The 16,978-nt window shown below is 44.3% G+C and overlaps 1 protein-coding gene across 3 annotated transcripts in view; it reads right to left on the reverse strand.

Annotated features, from left to right (window-relative positions):
• Window positions 1–16,978, reverse strand: part of col27a1a (collagen, type XXVII, alpha 1a) — an 89,021-nt gene that overhangs the window by 41,749 nt on the left and 30,294 nt on the right. For all 3 annotated transcript variants that reach the window (XM_037117795.1, XM_037117794.1, XM_037117797.1), the window contains 4 exons: window positions 14,713–14,766; window positions 8,581–8,634; window positions 6,713–6,766; window positions 6,510–6,563 (listed from right to left, as the gene is read on the reverse strand). In XM_037117795.1, the coding sequence (XP_036973690.1) occupies window positions 6,510–6,563; window positions 6,713–6,766; window positions 8,581–8,634; window positions 14,713–14,766 (216 nt within the window). The remainder of the gene's footprint in view (window positions 1–6,509; window positions 6,564–6,712; window positions 6,767–8,580; window positions 8,635–14,712; window positions 14,767–16,978) is intronic.

Here is a 16,978-nt window from a genome sequence, read left to right on the forward strand (position 1 = left end):
TAAATGTACTTAGTTACCTTCCATCAATGCTCTCACCTTCAAAACTGCCAGTGCAACAGTTTAAATCACTTCTCACTAGCCTTTTCATTAGAAGACAAATGGTGCAGAACTACAGTCTGCAGGGCGGAGACAGCCAAAAGTCAATAAAGTTGATGAAATTTGGAAGAGTTTTTCTTCTACTTAGGACCTGTTCCATCCATTTCAATGCCGCCAATTGAGCGGAGCGGAGGGCTGGAGCAGGCAAGCTCTTCTGCAGACACTCAACTCTGCCTCCGGGTTGCCAGGTAGCACGACACAAATCCCACAAGCAACACAAGAGACGCGGGGGAAATGACCAGTCGGGAGCACAGTGGGAGAAAGGGGTTTGAAAGTAGGGAGACTCCCGTTGGCAGGTGTGCACCTCCTGACATCATCTGATGCACATCATCACAAGACCACTAGGAGGAGACGCTTGGAGCTGGGATGAGAACACATGAGTAATACACATTAAGTAAACAAAGATGTCACCAGGTGATGACAGACCGCTGCCGGCAACACATGAAGCAGTGTGTGCGTGTTTTCCATAGTTTTGTGAAGGCTCTGTTGGTAAGCAGTGTTGTGGAGAGAGAGCAGGGATGGATGCATGTGCAGACACAAGGCGCCTGTGTGTGACTTTTTTTTTGAAAATTTCCAGTTGTATTATTAACGGCTATAACTGTGTTGACGACTTTGTGTCTGTCTGAGGAATCCACAGCATGCCCACATGTTGCCGTTTTCGGGCCACATGTGCACACATACTCTGTGTACAGGTGGCAGGGAAACACACACAGGGCCGGTTCGAGCACAAAGACACACCGTCTTAATACATGGCTTACTTATAGTACAAACATGTGTAGCGGCTTACGTTCCCAAGCTGTGCTGTGGGGTCCATGAGCCCCCCCCCCACACACACACACATGCTGCAGGTCACGGGTATTAACCATAGCCTCCCAACCCCAGCTCGACCATCTCAGATCCTTATCTCACTCATTATGAGCTTGCTAATGAGAGCAGCCTTTCCCAGCAGCCCGCCTGTGTTTACAATGCCACTTGCTTAATGAGCATGTGTGTTCAATCAGATAAACCCACCAGAATGCTTTTCATTTACAACAGTTCCCCAGTAGCACCCTGTAAGTACAGTCCCCCCACCCCATCCTGCCCTACTGAGCTGAGGAGCGCCCCAGGGAACTTTAAGTGCATTTTGGCAGAAATGAAATAAAAGACACATTGTGTCTGCTGATGACATGTCGCTCCTCCGACTTACCAAACTACTCCGTGCACACTTAACTTTGTGGCTCTTCAAATGAGCACAGGCCTCATGTCTGTTCACAACGGCGCACCACAAAGGATGAATACGCGTCTTTGACAGTCTGCCTCCACTGGACAGCGCCCTGGTAGCAGAAATTCACCGCGCACCTCATTAATCTCCGCTTTCATCTTTCCACCTCTCTCCCTCCAAATTTCCTCAACAGCATGGAGCCAGATGATTGCTCAGAGCGACCGTCTGGCTCCATGCATGTGCTGCATGTACAGCGCAACATAAACCCCTCCATTGAACGCGGATGTCTGGCGGGGGCGGATTTAACAAACAACTGCAAGGAACCTAACAGGACAATTTGGTTGAAATCCACCCGGCGGAAAAACATCCCTCATCTCATCGCTGTTCTCGACCGCAATTTCTGCGGCCTGTTCGCTTGCATGCAGTATCACTGTGAAACTACGAAGCACGGTGGAGGACGGAGTAATGGTTTGTTGTTCTGCTCGTGAGACATGCGGAGGAGATGATGGTTGATTTGAATTCTCCTGTAATTACAATGATGATGAGCATGTGGATTTGTTAGTTTGAACAGTGGGCAGGAGCTAAAAGGAGAGAGTTTGGTTTGGAACCGGTCTTGAGCAGCTTCAGACAGATTAATGTCGTACCATAAACCGTCTTACATAAATGAACGAAATGATTAAAAAACTGTCTAGCCCATGCAGGGGAATTATAGTATATTCTTTCACTTTCTATTTGTAGGAAGTTCTTGTTTGAACTTTGGTTTGGACTTTGTCTTCACTTTGAGGATTATCATTGTCTCTAAAACCCTCACACATGTATGTGCATGTAGGCAGTTTTTATAAACAGGAACTCAATGTAAGACAGTCATAGTTTCCCAGACTGGAGCATTAACAGAAACTGAGTCAACATGTGTGTTTAGGGATCGGTTGACTGCTGTTGAGCTGCACGCTGATGCTCTGACTGGTCTTTTGTGACGAGACCGCTGATCTTGTAGCCTCTGTAACTGCTTGAAACACTGATCTAATCAAATATTTTTTGATAGCCAGATAGCCAGATAGCTGGCTTCTAACACTTCTGAAGACTATAATAATAGGGAACTACGGCTAAAATCAGTCAGAAACAAATATCAAGACATCATTTAAATGTCTGTTTGGGAGGATGGTTCTGGCTCCACTTAATAACCTGAGCTACATTGTATTGGACAAGCTGGCTTTCTCCAAAGTTAAAAAGTATGCTCAGTAGCACATCTAAAGCGAACTAGCAGAAATGTAAAAATGTGCAAGTTATGGGGTGCTGGGTGCTAAGCTATGCTCACTGCACCCTCACTCTATCTCTGTACTTAGACAAGAACTGTATTGTTTATTTCAAATAACTTATGGCAAAAACGCACTCATGCATGTTTCAAACTAATACAAAAACTCTATAAACTTCAGTGGCCCTCAGTAGAGTGCATGCCTCCACCAAGGCCCAACAATTTACTTAAATTCAATCAAACCTTGTTCAATACCAAATGAATACATTTAAATCTGCTGGATCCATATTTCTTATTTGGATCTGCATCAAACTCACTCACTGATTCCAATTGATTGATTTAAAAAAAAAAAAAAAAAAAAATCCAAATCAACAAAACGTCAATTCTCGCTATATAAGTGAGAAACGTTTCCTGTATCTGTGGCTGTATCCGCATCCACGCCAAAAGTTAATGGGCTCCGTTCTGGTCCAAGACCCATCCTCTATCCAAGTTTCATCAAAATCTGTTTTTCTGTATAATCTTGCTGACAAACCAACCAACCCACAAATGGACATGGGTAAAACATAGCCTCCTCTGTGGAGGAACAAATGTGCAAGAAAACATCTGCCAAAGCATACAGACACAGTAAGATTAGATAGCCATCGACTAATTACAAGTTCCAATGCTGCTGTACAGTATGAGTCGGCCTTAGTGTGAAAGACAGATGTAGAAAAGGCTGACAGACAGAGGAGAAGAGATGGATCAGCTAGCAGTGGGAATAGACAAAGAAGAGAGAAGGATGGTGGTAGTAAGGTGAGACATGTGGCTTGTAATGTGGCCTTGTAGCTGAGGTTTGGCCCTTGTGAGAGTCCCCTCTCCCTGACCCTGCCTACCATGCTGAAAAGCCATTGAGAGTCTGCTTGGTAGAACAAATGTTGTACGGAGCGGAACATGCTTGGCTTGCCTGTCGGTGTAAAATCACACTCTCCCATCGCACGTTCAAAGCACCACTGCTTTCTCCATTACAGTTTTTCCATGGAAAACAAGCGGCCAAATTCCAGAAATCCCGGTTGAAGTGTCAAGCTAAGGCTGATAGAGAGCCTGCATGCGTGTGTGTGTGTTTGGGTGCGTGAGGGAGAGACAGGGAAGGTAGAAGGGAAAATTTCAGCGGAGAACAGAGGAAAAGCTGCTCTAGTCCCGTTTTCCTAAACCACAGCTTTGGCGTGACGAGCCAAGCGAGCGAGACAGAGCAAGTCAAACTAGCTAGAGAGGTATGAAGAGGAAGAAACAGCACATGGGTGTTTCAGGGTGGCCTGCCGCTGCCATGTAATTGCAAGGAAACTCATCATTTCTTTTCACTATTGTACTGACCATGCAGCAGGCCTCGGGGTTCGGAGACCTGCTGCAGGACACGCCTGGGACTTTCCACCTGAGCAGACCAAAAAGGGAACAGAACAGAAACAAAGGGCCTGTTTGTAGACAGTCGTGTATCTTGGCCATTGACTCACATCTCTGTCACAGCAGTGTGATGTGTAGGCATGTCGGATCAAGAGGTGAGAGAAACACAGCTGAGACCTGCGAGAGGTTATTGCACATTGTTAGGCGCAGGACAAAAACGGGTTAATAAGCCGCTCTGTGTTTGTGTACGGAAAGGAAGCTGACTCGTCCAGTTAATTTAACGAGTTTCCTTCAGAGTCATCATGTCTGTGGTTCATTGACCAATACCTGAGGCATGCTGCGGTGATGTCATGAGTGTGTGTTGATCACGTTGCTCTAGCAACAGCTTCCCAGACATGAGGATGTGATGCAGCTTTAATATATTTGTAAGGAGCAGCTATAATGTACCTTTTCTTTAGACTAATCAACGACTTGTAGCTAATCTCAGAGTAGTTAAAAGTCAATCGGCTGTCCGTCTTGGACCGGCACACTCTCACCTGCGGCTCTGATTCACATGTCAGTGTCAACCTTTCCTGACGGGGCCATCAAACCCTTGCCAAGACTCATTTGGTTCGAAAAGAGCTGTGTGAATGTTTTCCACCAGCTTTACATTTTCCATTCTGACTGAGTGTGTGTGAAAAAGAGAGACAGCGGACACAGAGATACACACAGAGGAGAGCAGACGGCTAACAAAAGCCACATGTTAAGCTCAAGGCAGCCGTCCAACTACAGTCCGACACTCTGTTACGGAGCGCCGTGGCTCTGGGAAGACAGTAAATACATGCAGATGCACTTCACACCTCTGCTGAAATGCATACAATCTATCTGCTATATTTATTTACTCAGCTAATTCTTCTGCAGGGCTCAATTCGATTTGATTCATAATGTGACGGAAAGCAGTTCATGGGATCCTCCTCTGCCACCATCAGGCGTGTGTTTACATCCGATTGTTTAAGAAAAGGTTAAACAGATTATTTTAGTCCGGACTGCAGAGGTACACCAAGACTCACCGAGCATTAATTGTGGTGATCGTGTCCTATATCGCATTGGTTCCCGACCGTTTCTGGTCTGACCGACCCCGTCAACACTGTCAGACGAACTCAAGTACCTCTTCATCAACACCATCTGTTGTGCTCCAAATGTGTTCATTCTTATCTGAATGCTTTATAACACTATAAACTATAAAACTGAACTGATGTTTAGTTTGGTTTGTTCGAGTACATTTTTGAACACTTGAAGGGTCAGAGGCTTAAAATCAACAATTTATCTATTACTTTCAGCTATATTTCAAGTAACTTCTGCAACCTTTTCATACTTTTAGCTAGATGTAACTAACAATGTTTCAACTATTTCAACTGTACATAACTCAGTATATAAACCATTATCCAATACTTTTAGCTTACTTGATCATATAGTAATTAGCCTACTTAAGCTAATATTTCAAACTTGTTAACAGGCTACCTGTGGCTTAGGCTACCCCCTCAACCCTTCATAATTTGCTTTTAATACTAGCTATTTCAGTAATGACACACTTAGCTAACCTTTTAAACCATTGCCTAATACTTTAGCCAATTATTTAAGCTATTTATCCATTTATTTTTTAGCTAATTTGGCCAGATGTCCATTTGCCTACTTTTAGCTAACTTTTTAAACAACCATTTATCATTTGCATTTAATGCTAGCTATTTCACCTTTAACACTCTAACTACTTAAACAATGATCCATCACTTTAAGATAAGTTTTTCAACTGTCTACTCATAGCCTTTTAGCTAACTATTAAAAACATTATCAATCATTTAGTTAATTCTTTTAACCATTGAAGCATTTTGTTTAGCCAACTATTTGGAACTCTTTGCTAGAATGCTAAATAATTCAAATAAACATACCTACTCTTTGATTTAGTGCCCCCAGGGGTCTAAAAACACCTGGTAGGGAATCATTGCATTGTAGTGTCTAATTTATGTCTGTTTTATGTGTAGACATACTGACAACACTCAGGAATGCACACACACACGCACACAATTGTGACCATAAACACATACACAACTCTTTTGGCCCAACTCTTGGTTTGTGATTGTTCCACTCCTGTTAAGAAGAAGCTCCGTCCCAGTTTTTCGTCTCTGCACTCATGAATCACTCAAGACGTGACTTAAGTAACATCTGAGACGCTGGTAGTTCTAAGTGTATGATCCCCATTCCCCCCGTTTCCCTAATGACAAAAACCCTCCCTCATGACATCGTTCCAGCCAACATTAAGACCCCTCTGAGCTGGATCCAGCGAAAACAGATGGAAAAAAATGGCGAGCACAGCACAAAAGGAGAAAGATGAGTCGTGTACACACACAAACACACATACACACACACACACATAGACACAGATGTACAAAAACATCACAACAAAACTCAAAAGTTATTGTGACAATGACTTGTGCCTCCAAATGTTTCAGGGGCCTCAGTATTCAAAGTTTGCAGATGCAAGCAGAAAAGAGGCTCTTATAGCCACCAATAACGAACTCTGAGTGTTATTTCACGGAGTGGTCTTACCTTCCGACCTTCTTGGCCAGTCATTCCAACCGGGCCAAGAACCCCTGGGTCTCCCTAGAACACAAAGCCAGAATGTCAAAAAGGCGGCAACGCAACAAAGACCGGTTGCACTAAAAATCAATCATAATCGCGTGAGGAACTTGCTGAGCGGCACGTTGTTATAACTTAATGTGGCGTGTAAGAGGAAAACGAGGGACACATACCTTCTCTCCTTTAGGTGCCGGCCCAGGTGAGATGCCGGGGTCTCCTTTTCTACCCTGATGAAAAACACAAAGGAGGACTTTGTATAGGTTAAAATGACCCAACTTAACTTCAGTGATCTCAATCTCTGAAACAATCATATTAATAGAATGATTTCACCCTTCGTTTTGGACGAGGCTACAAAAGTCTGCCTGTACAAATCCCATACAAAATAAAAACCTAGAAATTCACTTTAGAAAAATCGGCACAGATGCTTTTCTTGGCCGCAGTGCATAATGTGCCCCTCCAGTCTCACTTACACACACACACACACGCACTGCCTCATTGTCAGCAGGTAACAATAATGGGGCTTCAGCACATCAAAGCTATGGATCGGAAATTACACTAAGTGCTGACTCCATCTCTCCCCATGGACCCCTGCTATTTACAACTTTGCTTCATTTATTAATGATGAAAGAGATTGCAAAGATTGCAGTGAACCCCGAGACATCAAACACTTCAGAGTCGTTCTCTCAACACACCTGCCAGGTAGAAGAAGCCTGCACTGCGCCACTCCTCACTGAAGTGTGCATTCACTGAAGGCACAGGTTCAAATATTCTCCCTTGTGAAGCAGGTCTGCTTCACTTTTTCCGCAAGTACCGTCCAGGGACTTTTATATGATTATATGATATATGACTTAAAGGAATCGTTCAGCCTTTGGGGAGAATTTAACTAATCTAGTTGCCTATAAAGCACACTAATTACTTTGTGTGCCAGGTGTAGTGACTTCCTAGAAACTCCACAAGGTCACTGCTCCTCGCCAAGAAAGAGTCCAGCACATAATAGCCACAAACTGTCATTTAGTCTTAGTTTTTTGTAAGCATGAGCCTGAACAAAAAAAAATAATGCAAAAAACATATATCCCAAAATATTAAACCATTCCTTTACGTAGATAAGAGGTAAACACTTAGGAGAATGTGATGAGATTTAGGGACTTCATGATAGGAAGAGGATCGTAAAAAGTGAAGAATGCAACCAGGAATAATATAAATAACATCAGTGAGACACCAGGACAAACACAGTCCCTTTGGTTGACCTGTGGAGGTCAGGGCTCCAGTGATGGGGAATGAACAGTGTGACCACATGCAGCTACACAGTTGTCATTTATGCAAGGCATTTATATAATGTGCTTTAAATACAGGTACTGCTCCTCACTGTGTACACTCAGCACACAGTGCCGGAGGTCAAGGGTGTTTGCTCAGGCATAGATCAGTCCAGACAATCAGAAGAGGGACACAGGGAATTTGTCTTGGGCAGGGTCACCTCCTGTTCACACGTTAAAATTGGACAGATTTATTTGAAGTTCTCACTTTCCGTCTCGTAACGTCTTTCCCTGGAGCTCTGATAAATCACTTCAACTCCCCTGCCGTCCAGCTACCCTTCTTTCCTCTCTCCACTCGAGTTCCAGTGATAGCCCTCAAATACGTTTTTACATAGAAACCGCATGTAAATGCAAAAACACTGGAACATATCTTAAATTGAGCAGAATCAGAAAAACTTTTGATAATAAATGGGGCTCCAGACGGTCACCTCTCAAGCACACATGGTGAAGTGTTAAAGTGATTTAGCATTTCAGTATTAAGTGCTGCAGTGTTTGCAGTGTGTCTCAAACCGCCAGGTGTGGCTCCATAATGCTCCATTACCCTTGTTGCACTTTATGGATTCCAGCTGATACAGAAAAACACACATCCTCATCGGATTGTTGTCGGATTGTCAGAGGCAAGACAACAACAAGGCAGATACGTAATCGTGAAAAGGAAACATCACCATGGCTGGCAGGCTCTTGGCGATACAAAGAAAGGCTAACTTGTGATCATGAGTGTAAGATACCTTGAGCCCAGGTGGACCAGGTCGGCCAGGGTTTCCATGAGGACCAGGGGCGCCCTGTGGAAAAGCCAAAGAGAGAAAAAAACATAATAAAACGGTGATCGAGAGGTCAATCAATCTTCATGTTGGGATAGGGCCGATGCAGACTGTGGCTTTGCTACTGTGAACGAGACCAGAGAAGAAAGCTGGGGGGGGGGGTCTGTCTGGAGAACCTCAGCCTTCATGCTACTTTAACCTATTTTCCTACGCATCAGCTGTGTGTGTTGGGGGTGGTGAGGTATTTGGGGTTGGTGTTGGGGGTAGAAGCATACGGAAAATGGGGCTCTGCGGAGCTGCTCCACCATATGGATGTGGTTTTCCTGCACCCTGTTGCCCCACAATCCACAACCCCCCACCCTCCACATACACACACACAAACACACATTTACCGAGCATCTTAATGACTAATGCAGATCATCTCGTTTCATAACATTTTGAATTCCTCCGCTGGTGTGTGTTTCTGTCCGTGTCGGTTGTTGCTGAGGGAATGAACGCACAACTGTGTCTGAAAGCAAACAAAGCGAGATCTACAGTAGCAGCATATTGGTAATGTGAACCATCTCGCCCCATCCGTCAGCCCCCATGAGAAGGTTCAGCTCAAAACCATTGGTAGCCAGAGTACGAATCCACACCAATTTTCCTTTGGTTTAAACAGCAGTCGACAGACAGTTGAAACGGTGGTTGTTGTCTGCGCCATCCATCCATCTGTCTGTGTGTCTGCCTCCTCTTTCCTGAACGACTTTTTCCTGTGGATCTCCGACCTCACTCCTGCCCTCCACGTGGTGGTGGCACCCTTGGGCCCCTAAACCTACCCCCGTAGCGGGTCAAGGGTCGAGCGAGTCAGAGAGGGCGGAAAAAGAGCCACAACCGCTTCATGATACGGGTCAGCAGGTTTCACTGAGGTGAGTCAAAACAAATCAGGAAGCCATTATGTTAGTGATCTGGTCTGCGGCATCTAAAAACAACATCGAGCGACACCCAGACAGGCAGCCCTCTGTAATCCCATGGAGAAGAAAAAAAGTAATCTGGGGGTTTGGGCTGGGTTATGCAGCTCAACAAAAAGCCCTTTGAGCTAAGTTCAAAAACAGACATACCGGTCGGGTGCAGACATGACAACATAAATGCCTTCTGCCGTAACTGCTCTTCCTGTCAAAGGGCGCCTTGATGACCACCATGTCTGATTCACCGGCTTCTCTTGCATGAAGAGGATGTTACTAATTATGTGTAAAGGTGTCGTTATCGCTGGGTGTGACTCACACAACACTGAGGGTTTCCAAACTAATATCAAACAAAGAATCCACAGCATTTGATGAGACAATACAGAAATCCGATCTTTTCTTGTAGAAATTCTGAGGAGTGATGGGAAACGTGATGAGAGAGAGTGGGGATGATCAGCAAAGGGCCACAGGTCAGATTCGAACCCTGAGCTGCTAAGGCAAGGGTGCAGCCTCCATCCTCGCCCCTGTTCAACCGTTTTTATGGCTTTGTTGGATAGAACAGCTAAAGAGTGACATGAAACGAGATGACACAGAGGGATATAACGTGCAGCAAAGGGCCACAGGTCGGCTGTTTTGGCGAGGACACATCGTCTGTACATGGGGCAGTGTCCTCGCCTTCAACAACAAAGCTACTGGGGTGCCCCAGTCTGTTTTTAAACTTTTTATGTTTTGCAAATGAGATACTTTCATTCCAAGGATTCTCAAGTTTTAAAAGCTCTTGCCTCTTCTCCTCCCACACGCTCATCCCCCCTTCATTTTCGGTTTGTACTCAGCAGGCGTCGTTCCCCGGAGGGCTGGTGTGTCCAGACAGTGTTAACGGACGCTGTTGTGCCCTAAATAAACTTATACAAACTAGACATGTTTGAATTACATGCTTCAAAATTAACCCTGTGGTTCACCGCAGTTTGGGCAGTACACTAGTAGGCACGGGCTGGCACCGACATTTGGTACTGCGCTTTTGCCTCCATGTCGTGTCCCCTTCTCGCACAACAGGTGTCTAATTAGAGAAGACCAGGGTGGGGCGCCCGCAAGCTGAGGGCTATCAAACGAAAAACCACCGGCCTCTGAACAGCGATGCAGGGCGTTTACTGTGGTTCGTGTGGTAATAATGCCGCTGTAGCTCTGCGCAACTCATTCTAAGTCGAGACAAAATGGGCAAAATCGAAACAAATGATAGCTCCTGATGTTTGTGGTGTAAAAATATCTGTTCTTGAACATTCACAATTCAAAATATCAAGACCATATGTGCAACTTAAAGCCAAGATATACTCTATATGTACTTGTTGACATTAAATCTAGACCCATGACATCATTCCCATGGTTACATTCCCACACAGAATATTTAAGACGAGCCCTTTTAATGGGCCACGCTGTAAACATAGTCTGACTTTCAACACTAGCTTGTAAAAGGCAGCTCTAAATGTATATACAGCCACCATATTAAAGATAAAAGACATTGTGTACGATGCTGTGCCAAATAAGAGCCGAAGGCGCAATGTCTGATAGACTAACATTAGATCAAGGGCATGCAACCCGCTGGACGTCCTCATAATTAAAGATCCCAGTCAGCACACACACAAACACAAAATATAAACTTTGCCTCTGAGGACTCAGGGGAATATTTCAAGTGTTTGTTAAAGTTGCTATAGCATGCCTTGGCATCGCGGGGTGAAAAGAGGAGAATTTGCAGCCCGGTTCCACATAAATCACAGTAAGACTTCATAACAGCAGAAGCAGACATGGTGAATGAATTAAGCAGCACTGGTAAAAAGCCAACCACATGAATTTATTTGCTTCAAATGCCAAAGTTTATGGAGCTAAATATGCAAAAGGAAATAATAAGTAATCCAAAGTATTATTCAGGCATTTACAACAATAACAGTGACGGCTCCTAATGGCCTTGACAAGTTTGGAAATTACGACGGAAACCTGGAGCTACCTGTATGCCAAACATCTAAAACCTGGTTTAAAAAATGTATTTAAGTGCCCAAAAGGGGATCGCAAAAATAATGAATTGAAGCATGGTCTGTGATTTTTACTGTGCTGGAGCTTATTACAGTAATGTTCCAGAGGAGAGATCCATATACACAGTTTACACTTGGGATTATACAGACCCCTTTAAAAGCTGATCTGTCGCCTGCTACCAAAACAGTTTTTCCAGGTTTCTATATGATCCATCTGGATTCTAACTTAGCTTTTACATGCAGGTGTAGCAAGGTGGGGGCAGTTAGTGGAAGAGGAGTGGTCTGGACGGGAAGCGTGAGGAAAGATGAGCGATGGAGATTTTTTTTTTTCCTTCCCCCAAACTCAGACAAAGACCCTTTTGACCCAGCAGGCTCCAGACGTATACACGCAGCCAGTCTTCAGAGGGATCCAGGCCCCGTGCAGCCGCGATACAGCCACCGCACGTTTCCTCTCGCACCCATCTACCACCGCCGTCATTATTACACCTACAAAGAGACTCGAAAGAGCTCACCCCGACTATTCACGGACACCTAGCGAAAGCTTCTGTACTGAGAGCCGTTGCCACGGCGACGGCGTCTCACACTCACATGTGTGGGATCGGAGGTCAAGGTTCATGGGTGGTGCTCGCTGGGCTCAATGGTGCTCTGTGTGTCATCATACAGACTGCCAGTAATCCAAAGCTACGGAAGGTCATGCAAAAAAAAGAGACACTCTCTCTGCAGCAAAAAGGCCAGAGACTAGACTTTTTCACAAAAGGAGATGATACTTATGATCAAATCATGCTCTTCCACCTGTGAGCCCGCAGCATTCAATTCAGATTTGGAGTTAATTACTCCAGCGATCACCAAGTAAATTTGTTTTCCCAAATGAAAACCACACTCTTATCTGGCCAAGAGCTGGGGGAATTTGGCCCACATGTGTTTGCGAGAGCCTGTTCGCAAGTGTTTAAGTATGTGTATATGCGTCACACACATGGCAGCAGCAATTAAACTTGATAAATGCTTTTGTTTACAGGAAAGCTCCATAATCTGTCTCAGTCTTTATGTAGGCAGGTCATAAACGCCGCCACATATGTCTGCGCTACACGCCGTGGGATTAGTGCCGTAGCGTTCTGTGTGAGCGCCGATGTGTACTTAAACGAAATGACTGTGAGGTCAGAGTCAGACACTGGCGGCGTGTTTGCGAGTGACCCCCGTTAAGAGTGGCATCAAAACCAAAAGCCTTTACAAGTGCTTTTTTATTGAAGAGGCTTGTTTTCATTGTTTGCGCTTCGCAAACCAGCCACTTCCACTGACAATGCCACAGGCAGTTCAACAGCTGGTTTGCTGTGGTCGACAAAGTCCACGTCTGAGCCACCAGGATGTAAATCAGTGTGAGGTGAGGTCGATACATACTGCTGATGAATGAGCTCTGACAAGGACAAGTTTGAGTCAAAACTGTGTGTCGGAACGCGATGACAAGAGTTCAAGAATTGTTTGAGAAAATTTGATTCATTACTTAAGTCCCTCAAGTTAAACACAGCACAGAGTTTGAGAAATGCTGCTGCTTGGCAATGCAAAAATAGTTCCACACAGATTCATATTGTCCTTGGCTCAACCACGTTCACGCGGCTCTGCACTTCGATTTTTAAGCTCAATTAAAGTTTTATTCCAGGTAAGTTTGATTTGAATCGCCAGAAATCCACATAAGTGTGCCTGAGGTCGTGGAACCGCTACTAGAGATGGGATGGGAGGTGCTGCTGGGGTTTAAATAGCTTTAATTAGAGCCAGACAAAGACCTCCTTATACATGTATAGTGGTGAGGGATCACAGAGACGCTCAGACACAGACGGCCACAAATGCTATGTAATAATTAAAAATACACATAAAAAGACACAAGCACATGCATCTAAATATATTTGCACACTACCATGGTCATAACGCATCAATCAATGACATTTCACACATTTAGATGTTGGGTGGGCCACCATCCGAACACGCCAATATCTGGCAAGTCAGGAATTCTTACAAATCGGACCATTAAGAGATAACAAATGTTTTTACAGTTTATCCTGAGGGGATCATTAATTTTTGGACCAAATTTCACAACAATCAAAAAATTGAGACACTTAAAAAACACAAGTGTCTGCCTGTGGGTGGCGCAAGAGGAAGAGTCAGGGGCTCATCAAAGTTACCAGGAGTCATCCACTGTGGCCCATGAATGCCTGAACAACATTTCAGGCCACTGCCTCCAACAATATTTGAAATATTTCAGTTGGGACCGACCAATCGACCTGGAGAGAGGTCACTAGGGCGGCTAAAAAAACAGTCAAAGTCTATACATCAGAGAGTGACAGAGGAAGTAAAAGAGAATTCCTCAAAGAAGTTCCACAGATGAGACTATATCTATTTAACTGCCTTGGAGAAAGAGGCCTTTCATTAGTCCAGAATGGGATTCCTATGAAGTGTCGGTGCAGCCTGCTGCAGCAGCTCAGCGAGGAGAAGAAAGTCCAGTGGAGCCATGTGTTCTCTGTCTGTTTACAGTGCTTTTATTAGGCATCCTGTGGCACAGGCAGCCTTTTGAAAGGCCGTCTTTATAGGAGCTTTCCTGTTTATGCTTAGGGGTGGGAGGTCAGCACTCGCAGCCCCGTGCTGAATATGGTCAATCTGCCTGCATAGGAAAACTTTGTGTGTGTGAGAGAGAGAGTGTGTGTGTGTGTGTGTGTGTGTGTGTGTGTGTGTCAGCTGGGTGATGGGAGGGATTTAAAGTGATGCGGGAGTCAGGTTTGGCAGGTTATTATTGTTACTTCAGAAAATGATCCAGTATCCTGCCTTCGAGGCTGGAACACACAGATACAGTCCTCTCTGACCCTGTCTGTTTGTCCGCCTGTCTTTCTGAGTCACCTCCTGCCAGCGAGGTTATTTACTGACTGTTTGTGTTTGAGCTTTCGGTCGACATGCACGTCAGCAGCAGTAGCAAAATACAAACAAACATACACAGACGCATAGAGATGCCCACAATGAACCTAAATAAAGACATGCTTATTAACATGCTTCCATAAAAACAAATCTAGGGGTGGGATGTCAAATAAAATCATTCGTGGAAGTGTGTTTTATGTGGCTGGAGGTGTTTGAGAGCAATCAAGGAGACTTACCCGAGGACCCCTCTTGCCTGGCAGGCCTGGCTTCCCTGGAGGTCCTTGCAGTCCCTAGAGAAAGAGAGAGTGAATTCAGTCAGTGCTGCATACTGACATACACCATACAGAACTCCTCCTATCATACTGTCACATCTAACCATCAGGTCATTAAGACACCTTTGTGTGTCTCCACAGACAGGCTGCACAGTAGCTGCATGGCACAAAAAGGTGATTTCATCTCAAGGTGATGAGAGTTCAGCCGTATCCACCAGGAAGCTCTGAGCCTGTGTGGCAGGAAACTGTAGAAACACTAGAAATAACAGGTCATTTCCTGCGCCACTCAATGCCCCTGTGTGGCTTTATCAGGCCGGCGCTCGTTCGTTTTCTTTTAATCAAAAAAGAGGAAAAGGAGAAGTGAGGAAAAACAGAGCGCCTGCGGTTGCTGCGGTGAACAGGAGCTACCTGTAGGGCTCTGGATCCCGATGTTAAAGCATTTTTAAAATGTTTTCCCCACTGTTAAATGCGTCGCACTATTTTAACCACACTGTTAATTCGATGCCTGAGAAAACTTCGATAGGAAGATCTAGTAAAAAAGCAGCAGCGTCCACCATAAAGTGCAGTTACTGTTCGTGTGAAAGTTGTCCCCTTTCCTCATCTCAGTTTTCACAGGGCTCTGAACTTTAAGAGACAAAGCACGACTTTCAACTTCAAAACAACGTCCCGTTGTTGTTGTGATGGTAGCTGCTACCTGCATGTAGCGTGTCACTTCAGATTATAATTGGCCCCCCACCATCTCTTCCAGGACGACCTCCATGCTTGAGACCACCCCCATTGTTACAGGTGGTGTCCTCTATGGTGGCCTAAGGACCTGTCAACCCCAACACACACTCCTGTCCGTCCTCACACTTCCACCCCCTGACTTGGCCCAACCCTTCCTTGCACTTGTTTGTTTGTTTCTCCCTGCTGTCCTCTTCTGTTTGCACCTGACCAATTTTAACATGATTCTCTCTCTCTCTCTTAGAGAATATTTTTGTTTCGTTGACTGCGGTTTGGCCAGGAAGGTAGCAGTCTCACGGAATTCCCACGTCCGTAAGCATTTTCCAATCACCACATTTCAAACACAGTCTGATGGAAAAAAGGCTGTTTACAGTTATGAGGTTTGGACTTGCTGACAGTGCCCACGAGGATGTTGGGGCATGATTCGTACCACCGACTGCATCTCAGAGTCGTGTAGCGATCTGTGAAGGCAATCGTTTCAAAGTTTAAAAACTACTACTTCAATTTACAAGTTTGACTTTCATTAAACAATTTGGTCACACTAATGCACAAATTATAGTTCAGTTAATAGTAGTTCATTGTTGATAAACATTGAAATACATTATAAGCCATTTATCAACCTATAGTAAATACCATTTCCAAAGTATTGTAATTTAAACTTCACAATAAAAAAGTTGCTCAATAAACGGTTTATAAAGCATTTATTAGTTTCTTCATAGGAAAATAACTATAAAGAATTTAATGTGAAGGATTAACATTTATGTTCAGTCAAGGAAGTATTTCTACTGAAGTAAGCATGCTAAGCAGCCAGCATGGGGCGTGAAAACCTCTTTCAACACTCGCCCGGTTGTCCAGCTAGCGGCACGGCTAACATAGCTAACTAGCTAAAAGCAGCTACAGTCACGGATGTATAAAGACATAAAGTTAGCAAGAACAGTGATTACTTGAGTGACATTTCTAACCCTTATTTGGTTGGAGTAGGAATTCTTACATAATGCAATTCAAAGATATTGAATGAAAACTCCTCTGACCTTTTATGATATTTTAAAGGGGCTCTGTGGAACTTCTGTTTTTTTTGGAAGAGGGCCATTTACGTTAGTGGACTCCATTTCTAAAACAATGTTAGCTACAGTGGCTCTCTGTCCGCAGAGCGGAGAGAGGCACTGAGACGAGGCCCTGGAGGACGTGCATAAAGTCACATCCTTTGGACTGTCAAAGAAAATCCAACCTGAGTCATACACAAAGAAACCCACAGTCCAACAGTGTTTCCAACTTATAGAAATTGTCCACAGGCTTTCAAATGCAACAATCATATTACAATCCACTCACATATGGCCAACGAAAAGGCGATAAATGTAAATGTAATTTACTATGAAATATTACTTAGAGCCCCTTCAAACTGCTCAAACACTTTCTAATTGTGGCTACTTCTAAGAACTAATGCAGCTTGATTCATTTCAACTGAATACAGAAGTGCTGAGATGAAAGAAATGTCAGTTACAGTATG

Source organism: Acanthopagrus latus, chromosome 12, assembly GCF_904848185.1.
Source record: "Acanthopagrus latus isolate v.2019 chromosome 12, fAcaLat1.1, whole genome shotgun sequence".
Lineage (NCBI taxonomy): Eukaryota > Metazoa > Chordata > Actinopteri > Spariformes > Sparidae > Acanthopagrus > Acanthopagrus latus.